The 14,264-nt window shown below is 45.6% G+C and overlaps 1 protein-coding gene across 1 annotated transcript in view; it reads left to right on the forward strand.

Moving 5' to 3' along the window:
• Positions 3,733 to 14,264, forward strand: part of LOC102174081 (nose resistant to fluoxetine protein 6) — a 65,637-nt gene continuing 55,105 nt past the window's right edge. Inside the window, exon 1 of the mRNA XM_018039365.1 lies at positions 3,733 to 3,886. Within this exon, the coding sequence (XP_017894854.1) occupies positions 3,733 to 3,886 (154 nt within the window). The remainder of the gene's footprint in view (positions 3,887 to 14,264) is intronic.

The following is a 14,264-nucleotide window of genomic DNA, read 5'->3' on the forward strand; positions in this document are numbered from 1 at the left end:
GGATGGGCGCTGGGGTGGGAGACAAGATTAGGATCACAGATCAGAAGGGCGTGCTCTGCACCACGTACGTTTCACCCCCTATAGGGAAGCTGGCAGCCGGAACCGGGACTGTGGATTACATATCTACCTTTTGTACCAATTTCCTCTCCAGGTTTGCCCTGGAATTGTGCCCTGGCCCCAGTGGTTATTTATACTTAAGGAAACAGAAGAGCTTTTCCCAGCAAACATGTTTCCAAATTAAATTTATGGGATCAGTTTTGACTCCTAAAGCAACCCTATTTTAGTTTCACGGTATTTAAAGGAACTGATTATTTAATGTGCTTTTCTATTTGATTGTAATCTGCTATCCTTGGGCTTTCCTTAGTTATAATTGTAAATTTCACTACCATGGCAAGTTTGTTTCTAAACACAGTTCTTTGCAAGATGATATTTTTACCTAGGGGAACTCTAAAATTAGAGTCCACCCTATCACACTTCCAACTAGGTTCCAGAAAGGGAGGGTTTAGCACAACAGCAATTGTCTGATCTTCAAGTCAGGTTTAATTGGATTGGTTATTTCTGGAGAAGAAACATCATTTTTTTTTGAAAAGAAAAAAAAAAAAAACGAACAAGGAAGGCATAGAGCCCCCGATTGGAGAGGATGGTGTGAAGTTGATGTGAGTCAGGATTAAGCAGAGTTGCCTGTGTCAGAGGAAACGACCCCGTCTGGAAAGCGTACAAGACAGATCTCTAAGGGGTAATGGACATTTGTCTTGATTCCATCAGTTCAGCATCTGATTCCTTTCTGGGAATCTACCACGGTGTGAACCTCTGAGCGATGGATCTTGCCTCCTACTCCCGAAACCAGAAGGTCATCCTCCCTGACCCCCAGCAGCCTAACCTCAGGTATGGGATGACCGGCACTTGGTCAAAATGGTGCTCTTGCTTTGACTCTGGAGTCGGTGATGCAGCAAAGTAGGGACAGTTTAAATGTGCACAGTGGCCCCGGTCGTGGTGACTGCAGACAGAAAACCACAGAGCGCTGCGCTGGTTGGTCAGGAAGAGGGGAGAACCAGGACCCGGGAGGAAAGAACGTGGACATTGCTCGGCATCTCTGCCCAGCTGGGAACCAGTCTGCCTTCCAGGAAGCACCGATAATCTTGGCCCCAAGGGTCCGCTCATGGTGGGACATGTTGAAGCTTAAGCTTGTCCTTCCCTCTTAATGAGACACTATCCTAGCAACACGACAATGTCAGTTATTTCATTTTAATATCCTACAGAAGGATAGTTGATTTGGCCTTCCCAGAGGATGTAGGAGACACAGGTTCAATCCCTAAGTCAGGAAGATCCCCTGGAGAAGGGAATGGCTGTCCACTCTAGTATTCAGTTCAGTTCAGTCGCTTAGTCGTGTCCAACTCTGCGACCCCATGAACCACAGCACGCCAGGCCTCCCTGTCCATCACCAACTCCCGGAGTTTACCCAAACTCATGTCCATTGAGCCAGCTTCTTGAATCCAATGGCGGCGGCATTAACAACAGCACCAGCCAGTGATAGCTGCTGCCTTGGGAAATGATAGAGGTGTGCTTTCAGGAAGGGAAGGCATTCTTTATTTTCACGTCCTATTTTTACGCCCAGCACGGTGCCGTGTGGAAAACAGGTGCTTAAAACATCTTCAAGGAACAGCTGAGTCTCCTTGAAGCTTGATTACTCAAAATTTTATTTCTTAAGGGTTGGGAAAAACATTATAAAGGTCTTGAAAAGTGAGATTCTCTTTTTTTTATGTGGAATTTTAAAAGATCATTTAGGTGGTTTTTATTACTGATTAAAATCTGGATATGTATTCTGCTCATTAGATTTCCCCCTCTGTTGACAAAAGATGGAACACTTCACACTGAATTCTAAGAGGTGATTTCATATTTTCAAGGACTATACAATGTCAACAACTGATGTGGAAATAAATCCAGGCTTGAGAGATTTTTCTGCTTAATCATTCTTAAATATCCAAATTACCTAAACCTCCAGTATTTTCAACCCTCCCCTTCTTTGCCTTTTATTTATTCATTTTTTAACATTGAAAGTGTTAAGCACAGGAGACGCACATGGAATTGAGACCTTTAACACAAATGTTTATTACTCAAGAGCACTGATGTAATACGAGGAAACAGCTGAAGTAGGCTGATTGCATGCTTTCATGCATTTACAGATGGGGAAAGGGAACAGCTTCGACTCTGGTTTCTGGTGCCAAATTAGGTCCATTTTTCAGTCCAAGTTCTTGCTTCCTCCGTGTAGTTCCAGATTGGGTGTTCTCCTTCATGTTTTGCACCGACATTTCAGCTTCCACCTCAATTTCAGAACAGTCTCTCAGGCGCATAGTAACAGTCGGTGTATTCACAGCAGAAAATAATTTTGAAGGTAGACTCAGAGGGTTTCAAGGTCAGAGACCTTAAAGGTGATTTTTAAAAAGACCATTTGATGAATAAATCTCATCGATAACACTCTCATCTAGCGCTCAGTCAATATTTGGATACCTCCAAGGGCAGACACCTCTCTACGATTGGAAAGAGCCCAGTTCATCTTTGGGTAGTTTTGACGAGAAAACTCTCCACTGTTTCAAAACTGTTCTTTTGTAACTTGGAGCTAATGATCTGGTTTTTTTTCAAGGAACTATTCACCCTGTATCACTTTAACTGCTTCTGTGCCTGAATCTTTTTTCTTTAGATCAATAACCATAACAGAATAATAATAAATCCCCACAATAGCCACTGTGTATTAAGGGTCTACTATAGGTCAGACGGGCTTCCCAGGCGGCGCTAGTGGTAAAGAGCCTGTCTGACAATGAGGAGACTTGAGACGCAGGTTCGACCCCTGGGTTGGGAAGATCCCCTGGAGGAGGGAATTCCTACCCACTCCAGTATTCTTGCCTGGAGGATCCCGTGGACAGAGGAGCCTGGCTGGCTACCATCCAGGGGGTCACCAAGAGCTGGACACGACTGACTTTCACTTAGAGAGGTTATTATTTAAGGACAGACTTCCTAGAAAGAAAGTATCCATACCATGAGAAATCCAGATCCACACATTGCATGTTTTTTTTAAGGCAGAGGAACGCAGTCACCATGGTCTTTTTCCAGCATCGCTGGCTTCATCGGATGTGCGTCCTAAGCCCCCTGGGATGAAGTGGGTGTTTATTTGTCCTACCGCGATACCGGGTGTTTCCGTGGGGAGGTTCATCACTCCCACTTGCGGCTTTCAAATCCGGCAAACATATTAACAGATGCAGAAAATGCCCAGATGATGACGCAGAAGCCCTTCTTTGCTTAGCATTTCCTGAACTTTCCATAGATTGGATTCATACTCGTTCTTGGATAAAAACCCAATCCTGCCACCTCACTTCCTCCATTTGTTTATTTGTTAAACCCAGAGATGTACATAGGCATCTGCCGCGAGAAAGTCTAGGCTGGTCCCTAGTAACTGGAAATGTTAATCTGCATAACTAAAGGAAGCCAGGTGGTCAGCGGCCCCCACATCAACAGGGTGATTTTACTCAACATTAACAAGTCATACACAAATCGGTTTCCATGGTTTGTTCAATGCGGCCGCTTTGCAGGTGGCGGAGGAGACACAGCTTGTCTCTGCATGTTAAGGCGCGAGAATGTCACGTTTCCCCCCAACACGTTGTAGTCTGGTGTTTTATAAATGCAAGGTTTTGTCTAGGAGGGAAACTTGGCCCTGGCAGGCGAAGGTCTTCACGGAAGATGGCCCTGACTCTGCTGCTTCGTCTGCTCTCTTTTCAATCTCAACTGCCTTTTGTTTTTCCTGCAAGAAATGTTTCTCTCAAGTGCATGCAGGACGTTGAAGAATTCCTTTCTGATCTAAATTCAGTGGAGCCCAAAGAATATGCTCTAAGAAGTAAGTAGGTTTTTCCTGGCCCGTTGGGTAGCTGAACATGGGGCAGACAGGTTTGGACTTGGGATGTTCTAGAAAAGCTCTTGAGAATTAAAAACCCAGGACCAAATAGGAAAGAGAAGAGATGCTCAATTTACAATTTGCACCAGGAATCAAGAAGGAAGAAGGAATTTTAACTGCAGAAGGCACTAGAGAGAGTGGTATTAATTCCAGCCAGAAGGAATCTCATGAGGACCAGTTTCTCAATGAGATGAAGATTATTTGTAAATTGTATGATGCTGTTTACTATTTTTGAAGTTGATAACATTTCACCACTGTATGAGATAGCTTGGTTTCTTTCTTTCTCTAGACATTTAGTCTGCGTTCGATAAAGAATTGCTTCACTATTTAGGAAACAGGCTCTGCCCATTATATGTTTGGTGGTAAATTCTGAGGAGTATTTTGGTGAACGTATTGGCTCAGATTGTATATAATAAGTTTGATTGTAGCCAGACCTCTTTGCATGTGATATGGATGGACAGCAGGCTGCAGTAATTTTATTTTTTGTTAGTTTTCCAGAATTATTTTCACAGCTAAAGGGACATATACATACCTGCCAGAAAGTGGCAAGAAATCAGGTTCATTTTCAGTGGGATAACCTCTCCAGGAGAATGATTCCTTCTTGATGCTGATGTAAACCACTAAGGAGGAAAAATGTAAAAACTCACTTTTTCCAAAGCCAGAAACATTCTCACGGCAATTTTCATTTCCATTTAACACATGAATAATTTACTTTGTATTGGGAAATCCAAATAGGAACATAATATACATTATAAAGATAAACAAAAGTTTTGATCTAATATTGAGTAATTCAAAACAGCACATGACTTGAAGCAATTACTTCAAATTATATGTTCTTGTAGTTAATGAAATGATAGGGTAATATGAATCTGATGGATTCAATAACCATCTGCAAGTTTTATTTTGGAGTTGATTATGTTTTTCTGTAATACTTGGTGATATTGACAGGGAACATTCTGACAAACACAGGCCAAATAAGCTGGCCAAGAAAATCCAGAAGGGTGCGATGAGCCCTGGTGGTGCGATGGAGGGAGGTATCGTCATCGTTAGTCACAGCCTCTTTAGTGCTTTATCTCTTCCGTTGCTCTAGCCACGCACCTTCGATGTTCCATCTGTAGGCACATGCAAACTGAAACCTTATTTATTTTTTTTTTAGTTATAGAAGTGTCCCAAAGTCGAACGGTCCAAGAAAGAGCTGATTGATGTATATAAATGGGGTAGAGGACCATCAGTTAATAGACGAATACTACAATTTGGTGTTGTAACTGAGTTTCATTCTAATGCATTCCCAACGCCCTTGACATCGTTGCTTTGATGTGTTGTTTGAGATTTTCAAGCATAGAACGTAGTTCTGACCTTTGTTCTCAGCATGGTTTTCCTGACAGTCATGTGGATGGAAAAATAATGAAAGTCAGTATTTACAGAGTATGTTTACATGGTGAGTGCTGCTCCCAGCCCAGGGCAAGAGTTGTCTCTCGTTTAGTCCTAATGCCCTTTCCTACCCGTGGGGAGGGCATTATTTTCACATCTGTTTTATAAGTGAGCCACAAAGATCCAGAGCATCTTGCCAAAATAAGTGATGCAGGTAGGATCTGAAACCAGGTCATCTGATTCCCAAGCCTGCATTTTCAATTACTGCCCCAAATAAACAGCAACAGAGAAACAAGACCAAAAATAGTCATCAGCGAAAAAAAAAAAAAGAATGAAGCAGAAACACATGTATCAATATGAAGGGAATATGCAGAAACAACATCAAGGAAAAAAAGTTGTGGAAGAATATATATATATAGTAGGCAAAGTTTCAAAAATGCAACTTAAGGTGCTCTACTGCTTTGGGGAACATACATACCTAGTACAAATGCAAAGAAATGCATGAGAATGATAACCTCCAAATTCGGTTAGAGGTTGCCCTGCAGAGGGGATGGTGAGGGTAGGATGTCATTGGGGATCCATCAGGGTGAATTGTGTTTTTTAAGCTGGGCGACTGCAACACAGGTGTTTCTTGTTTTTTTACTTTGTGCCTTTTTAAGATATTAAATGTCGCATAGTAATGTTTTAAAACTCCATCCCTAATCCAAAGCACAGAGACGACATCAGCAGAACCTCTGATAATGGGTGGGGTCTGAGGAATTAAGTGGAGGGAGAGGGTACTTGAAATTCAGGCAGACGTGTTTGTTTTTGCAGAAGGGAATTGGCGTCTTTGATGCTGCGGAACAGGAGAGAGCTTGGTCTAAGCCTGAGGCAGACACTCGGTCTGGCAGAGGAGGCTGGATTGGAGAGGGTGGAGCTTACGGGAGGGACGAATCCAGGAGCACGACTCTAAGATGAGGTTTCTGTGCGTCCTTCCCTGCATCCGTCTCCATGAAAGGGAACAGACTCCAGCCATCGCTGTTTGAAGGCTTCCCTGTTGCCCCCCTCTGGGCCCCTGTCTGATTCTATCCCCACCTCTGCTCCTCTGCTTCTGATTTTTTGTTTCTTTGTCTATTTCTGGCCGCCCTGGGTTCTTGTTGCTGCACTTGGGCTTTCTCTGGTTGCCTCTCACCTTGGGGCTCCTTCTGTCGTGCGGCGCAGGCCCAGGCCACGGGCTGCAGCAGTTTCGGTGGTAGGCTCGTTAGCTGTGGCCGGTGGGCTTTAGAGAGCTACCTTTGTAGCTGCGGCCCCCAGGGTTAGCTGATCCGAGGCAACGTGGGATCCTCCCAGGCCAGAGACTGAACCAGTATCTCTTGCATTGCAAGGTGGATATTCTTAACCGCTGGACCACCAGGGAAGTGCTTGTTTTTCTTTTATACTCCACAACCCACAGCAATCTACATTCAATCACTTACATGAAAACTGCAGCCTCAAAGACCTCTGGCATCTTCTCTGCTGACTAGTCATTTCTTTCTCTATTTTCTTTCTTCTTGACCGCGGTGGTGTCGACTATCTTCTTAACACTCTCCTCTTTCTAACTCAAGGATCATCCTTCCTTACGGGAATCTGTCTTCTTTCCCCACCTCTCTCTGCCTGCACCTTCCCACCCCCTCCTCTCTGTCCCTCCCTTGTAAACAGAACCCCATTTTAGGAACACGGTATCGCTCCACAGACTCTGCTGGGAGGGCAGGCCTGGCACCTGGGCGCTCCTCCTGTTGAGGCCAGAAACCAGCCGTGTGCTTGGCCCCAGCCAAGCCGTGTCACCCTGCCAAACAAGTCTTCCCACCCATGAAGTAGAGAGCTTGTGCTTCTCAAAGTGTGAGGATCTGCAGCAGCTTAAAAATGTTCTAATGTCTCCGCTTAGCAGTATGCTCCAGCCGGGGTCTAGTGTTTAAGCTGAATGTCCAACACAGGGACTTTTAAGAGTTAAATCACATAAATTAACAATTGGGTAGAGTATGTTAGAGAGAAGGGGGATGGCAACCCACTGTAGTGTTCTTGCCTGGAGAATCCCAGAGACGGAGGAGCCTGGTGGGCTGCGGTCTATGGGGTCGCACAGAGTCGGACACGACTGAAGCGACTCAGCAGCAGCAGAGAATGTTAAGAACAAAAGGAATGGATACTCGAAAGTCATCCCTTCCTAATGGCTGTAGTGCATCTGGCCATCATCTGTACTCTTTAAAATTTTTATTAAATTTTTGATTTATGTCGTTTATTTGGCTGTGCCAGGGCTCAGCGGCAGCACACGGGATCTTCAGTCGTTCACTGTCGGCATGTGGGACCTTTAGTTGCAGCTTGTGGGGTTTAGTTCCCTGACCAGGGATCAAACCCAGGCCTCCTGCCCTGGGAGTGGGGAGTCTTAGCCACTGGACCCTTAGGGAAGTCCCCGTCATCTGTACTCCCGAACGAGTCTGTGAGGTGGAAATGTACTGCTGGGCTACTGCCCGTCAACCTCCGAGCGCAAGCTCAGGGATGGCAGGCTCGGGGCTTGAAGTCAGCGGTGGAAGTTTATTCACTGCGCCAGTCAGCAATCCCTGCAGGTCAGGACTTGTGTTGTCGGCTGTCTAGACTTCAGAAGTTGATGGAGAAAATGTTACAAATGAAAACTTAAACTGTGTTTATGTCTATAGCCTTCGCCTTATAAATAGCACCCAAAACTGTCATTCAGCAAAAACATGGCTCACATCCTGGACGAATGGGTGAAGTTCTGGCATATCTTCCTGGCTTCACGTCCGTATTACTCATGAAGATGGACAAAAATATCACCCACCGTTTATGTGGGGATGACACTCATTGGTGTCATAGGCAAACTCATAGATTGGCAACAGAAAACGAGAATTTGGCAAAAATTAATGAAAGCATTCTGTGAGCATCAGTTGGCTATGTATGGAATCCATAACAAGGAGTGTAATTATTTTTAAAATGATATTTACCTTTCTAATGAGACATAGCTTATTTTGTTTTTAATATTTATTTGGCTGTGCCAAGTCTTAGCTGTGGCCTGTGGGATCTAGTTCCCTGACCAGGGATCAAACGTGGGTCTGTGGCACTGGGAGCTCAGAGTCTCAGCCCCTGGGCCACATTCCTTCCTGTTTCCCCTTCCCTTTTGTTCAATCCCCACTTCTGGTTCTCCACCCCCACACCTGCTTGTGTTCCTTGCTGTGTTTCTAATATTAGATTTTAATACAAAATGGTGAATTTGTTTAGTCTCTAAGCCGTGTCTGGCTCTTTTGCGACTGCATAGCCTGTAGCCCGCCAGGCTCTTCTGTCCATGGGCTCTCCCAGGCAAGAATACTGGAGTGGGTTGCCATTTCTTCTCCAGGGGATCTTCCTGACGCAGGGATCAAACACTGCTTCTCCAGCATTGGCAGGCAGGTTCTTTACCACTGAGCCGCCTAGGAAGCCCTTAGTGAACATGGGATCCTTATTAAATACATGTGGTGTGTGTATGAGTCGCTCAGTCGTGCCCGACTCTTTGTGATGCCATGGACTGCAATCCACCAGGTTCCTCTGTCCATGAGATTTTCCAGGCAAGGATACTGGAGTGGGTTGCTATTTCCTTCTCCATGTGGAGATAGAGGTATATCTATATATCCATATACCCTTTCATTCTAATCTGGGGACTTCCCGCCTTTGGCTTTATTATGTATGTTCTAGAATAATGATCTCACGTCTCCCATCTGAATATCTTAGCTTCTTCCATCTTTCCTTTTTTCACCTGGAAACTAAGAAGGGTTTATGCTCTTCTGTGTTGGCACTTGGTATAAATGTTTTAATATATAATTTAAAGAGCAGATAATGAGCAGATGACCAGAACACACAATGGAAACGCCATTGAAAGGAGACTCTGAAGCCGTGTTCTGTGTCTGTGGTCCTACCCGGCACCTGCTCTGTCATCCCTGCAGGTCTCTCCAGGGCTCACAGTGCTCTCAGTTTCCGCCCCCCCGGGGTCCCATCTCTCCGAAATCTTGTTGTACTTTCCCCAAGCACGTGGCTGCTGCTTCTCTCCAGGCCCGCAGCTTCCTCCACCACGGCTCACGAGCTACTTGGTGGTTCCCTTGGCTTGGATTAGAATCCCCACTTGGAGAGTGTTACAGGTTGAATTGTGTCCTCTGAAAAGATATGTTGAAACCCCAAGTCCTGGCACTGTGGTCCATGATCCTGTTTCCAAACAGGATCTTTTTTCTTTTTAATTGTCACCTTCAATTTTATCCATCACTAAAAGGATGATGGTCAGCGTTCCAGGGATGCCCCACGCACTGGCATGAAACAGCAAGGCTTTCTTCTCAATAGCTTCACTACCCCACTTGGGCACAGCTGCCAAGAACCATGTGATGGTAAGAATCACCCACCAAACGCTGCCAGCCATAGTAAAAAAAATAGAGTATCATAAAAAGCATGATACAGGCTTTGTTATGAGATCCTTGGGTCACTGTGGAAGCCTTATACTGTGCGGGGCTGGATGCATTGCAGGCAACTCGGTCCTCAAGGAAAAACCCAATAAAGAAAATTAATGACACCATCATGTAGCAGACGGCATACATTATAATGGGCCTTTCAGGACAACGGAATCTTATCACATCAATCAAAAAAGTTAAAAAAATAAGCAACGTGGCAGGGAGGCAAATGCCTGAAATCAGTCCTGTGAAACACCGAGCAAATGAAAGCTCTTCTCTCCTAAAGTACATATTTGGACAAGGAGGTGATCAATCATGCATGTGCAAAAAGGCACAGCCAAGATCAGGATCGATTTTCAATTCTCTGGGACACCAAAAGCCATAGTCCCTCTGCACTGCCACTGAGACTCCGTCAGTAGGATCGCCAGCTAAATTCAGGTCCACCAGCCGAGGACACGGCTCACCACAGTCCAGGAACCGCCATGGTTAAAACTGCCGTCTGTTGGGCATAGTGATTCAGAAGATTGGGCGTGAAGGCAGTGTTATAAGGCAAATCCTGGCACACCCTCAAGGTGATAGGCTCAAAGAAAACAAACTGTGCCCACCTATACGGCCCACAAACATAGTCAAGGGCCACAGATAGAAGACAATCCAACTCATAGCCATGCTTTCTCGATGGAATGAGATTCAGATGATCAGGCCTCCTCAATATGTATTTTAGGTCTTTGTACACCTGTAGGTCTCAGCTTGAAAGGACTTCTTCTATCTTACTGTTAAATTCTTCAAACAGAATTACTCTTTGCGCCGTCGGAGGTGTGTTAGCTTGGTCTCACAAAAAGCATCTGTTTTTGGTTTCACAATATGGGAAAATGACATCATCTTGCCTCTTCTTTTCACTTTATTACATCGGGTACCATGTGGCCAATGTGTCAAGTTGATCAACCACATTCCCAAACAACAGATTTCATCTTAGGAGAAGAGCTATTTCTTCCTTTGACTGAAATGTCTCACACCTCAGGGCCCGGCTCCCGGGGGCCTGCGGTGCCGGCCGGGGGTGGCCGCCGGTCCCTCATGTAAATGGAGCCAGCCAGGGGAATGGCAACCCACTGCAGTGTTCTGCGGTGCGCGCCTCGGAGCGACCACTGGAAACAGGATCTTTATAGGTGTGATCAAGTTATGGTAGGGCTGTGCTGGACTGTTATTCAGTCACTCAGTCGTGTCCGACTCTTTGAGACCCCATGGGCAGCACACCAGGCTTCCCTGTCCTTCACCATCTCCCAGAGTTTGCTCAAACTCATGTCCAATTGAGTCAGCGATGCCATCCAACCATCTCATCCTCTGTCACCCCCTTCTCCTCCTGCCCTCGATCTTCCCCAGCATCAGGATCTTTCCCGATGAGTCGGCTCTTCACGTCAGGGAGGGTCCAAACCCAATGACTCATATCCTTGTAAGAGGGAAATACGGGAATTCCCCGGTGGTCCAGTGCTTAGGGTTCCATGCTTCCATTGCAGGGAGCACGGGTTTGACCCCTGGTTGGGCAACTAAGATCCCACGTGCCATGTGGTGTGGCCAAAAAAAAACCCAAAAAAACCCCAGAAAAACCATAAACACAGACACAGACACCAGGGAGAAATGCTGCCTAACAACTAGGGCAGAGAAGGAAGGGGTGTGTTTAAAGCCAAGGATCTCCAAGGACTGCCTGCGGATTCTCCTCCAGATCCTCTAGAAGGAACCGACCCTCCTGACCCCTTGGTTTCGGACTTCTAGTCTCCAGAACCATGGGACAAAAAGCTTCTGTTGTGTCAGGCCACCCGGCTAGTGGTATTTGTTAACACAGCTGTAGGAAACAAACACAGAGAGATGGCCTCTCAAAACCAACCACTCTCCAGAATAGTAAACCATGTGTTTATTATCTGAGATGAAAATAAAGAAGCAAAGCAAGCGGTCTCAGGTAGGTCTTGGAACTCATTTTCCTTGCAATGTCCCAGGCCCACCCACGGCCACTCCATCGAGTCCAGGCAGACCCATTTGCGGCTTTCTCTGCAGGGGAGGCCTTTCAGGGGGAGTCAATTTATATGGAATTAAAACTGCTCAGCATATTGAGGCCCCAGTGGTTTCACATAATGTCTGCATTTTCCTGCACTTTGTTCCTCGGGGAAACAAGACGATGGAGGGAGGTTTCTGGTTCCTGGGCAGCCGGCAGGGTTTTTCATTTCCTGTTTTCTCCAACCTCCTCACATCCTTGAAATCTTCCCCAAGCAGCTACTTTTGCTATAAAACTCTTAACGCTTCAAGTCCCTTCTCCCCGGCCCTCAGCCCACTCTAATGGTTGTGTTGCTGAACTTCCTGCTCTGACTGATCACCCTCTCCCTTTGGCTTCATCATTTATCTCTTGGAGGGATTGTTTCCTGTCTGCACGTCTCATCCTCTTTTCTGAAAACCGAGGCTTGGTATAGGGGGCGAGCCACAGGTGGCCCTCACTTGGCTAGCCAGTCAAGGCCCCAGCCTTGCCTTTGATCTCTGGTTCTCAGTGGAAGACTGACCATCTATGATTTAAATTCTCAGAACATTGCCTCTTTTCCCATCTGGCTGTCAGTCTGGAGGGCATTTTATTCAAGGCCACCCCCTCCGCCGGTGCTGAAGCTAGGGTCAGAAAAAATGCTGAAACCAAGGAAAGCTCATAATACAGAAAGGGCAACAGAGTAGGCTTCATTGAAATTTCTGGGTTAACTGGATTTCAAATATCCGTGTTGTGGTAGGCTGAAACCTAGATCCCCAAAGACCTCTCATTCTAACCCCTGGGACCTATGAATATTACCTTATATGGAAACAAGTTGTTGCTCAGTGAATCAGTCATGTCTGACTCTTTGTGACCCCATGGACTGCAGCACGCCAGGCTTCCCTGTCCTTCACCATCTCCTGGAGTTTGCTCAGACTCATGTCCATTGAGTTGGTGATGCCATCCCACCATCTCATCCTCTGTCGTCCCCTTCTCCTCCTGCCTTCAATTTTTCCCAGCATCAGGGTCTTTTCCCAATGAGTCAGTTCTTTGCATCAGGTGCTCAAAGTATTGGAGCTTCAGCATCAGTCCTTCCAAGGAATATTCAGGGTTGATTTCCTTTAGGATGGACAGGTTGAATCTCCTAGCTGTCCAAGGGATCTGCAGATATGTTTATATTAAAGATTTTGAGATGAGAAGGTTACCTTGGCTTACCCAGGTGGACCCTAAATGCAATCACAAGGATCCTTAGAAGAGGGAGAAGAGGAGGAGGGAGATTTGACACAGAGGAGAAGATGCAACCACAGAGACAGAGATCGGAGTGACATGACCACAAGCCAAGGGACACTGGCAGCCGTGAGAGGCTGGAAGAGGCAAAGGATGATGGATTCTCCCCTGAGGCATCCAGAAGGAACACAGCCCTACTGACACGTTGATTTTGGCTCAGTGATACTGATTTTGGACCTCTGGCTTCCAAAATTGTGAGAATAAATTTCTGTGCTTTAAAAAAATATTCACTTATTAACATTTATTTGGCTCTATTGGGTCTTAGTTGGGGCACACAGAATCTTTGTTGCATCATGCAGGATGTTTCATTACAGGGCAGGGACTCTCTAGTTGTGGCCCTGGGGCTCAGACATGTGTGGGCTTAGTTGCTCCTGAGAATGTGGGATCTTAATTCCCAAACAGGGGTCAAACCAGCACCCTCTACATTGCGAGTGAAAAGTGCTCAGTCGTGTCTGACTCTTCGCAACCTCACAGACTGCAGCCCACCAGGCTCCTCTGCCCATGGAATTCTCCAGGCAAGAATACTGGAGTGGGTAGCCATTCCCTTCTCCAGGGGATCTTCCCAAACCAAGGATCGAACCCAGGTCTCCTGCATTGCACCAGGCAGATTCTTAACCACTAGACCACGAAGGAAGTCCAAATTTCTGTGGTCTTAAGCCACCAAGTTTGTGATAATTTGTAACAACAGTCACAGGAAACTAAAATACATACTATTCTCGTTGTGGAAGTCCAAGTTTAATAGTTGGCCAGATGCAAGGCGGACTGCCAGGAGACATTTGCAAAGAACTTGATTCAGGAACTTGGATATTAGATTGATAGCACATTCATATCTTTTATCCGCAAGGAGATCCCTGACAACTGATGCTTAGCATTTATGTGCATCAGCCGCAGCGCAAGGACTATTCAATTCTAGTTTTAAAAAATCTCCAGTGTAACACAGCCATCTGGTAGGTGCTTAGTAAATATTTTCTGTAGATGCTGAAGATGACTTATGCTTTCAGGATTTGTTTATGGCTAAGCATTCTAGAAGCTTCTGCCGCCTTCACCTTCCTGATATAGATAGGTGCATTCATATTTTAAAATTTAAGATCACTGACTAAGGTCTTTCCTCCATTTAAAGCCACAAATTGATCAATTCTGCATTTTAATATCCACATATCGTCACCAAGAGAGAAAACGTGTCTGCCAATTACCTCAGCAGAACTGTTTTTAATCTTTTGGAAATGAA

This window comes from Capra hircus, chromosome 24 (assembly GCF_001704415.2).
Source record: "Capra hircus breed San Clemente chromosome 24, ASM170441v1, whole genome shotgun sequence".
Taxonomy (NCBI): Eukaryota; Metazoa; Chordata; class Mammalia; order Artiodactyla; family Bovidae; genus Capra; species Capra hircus.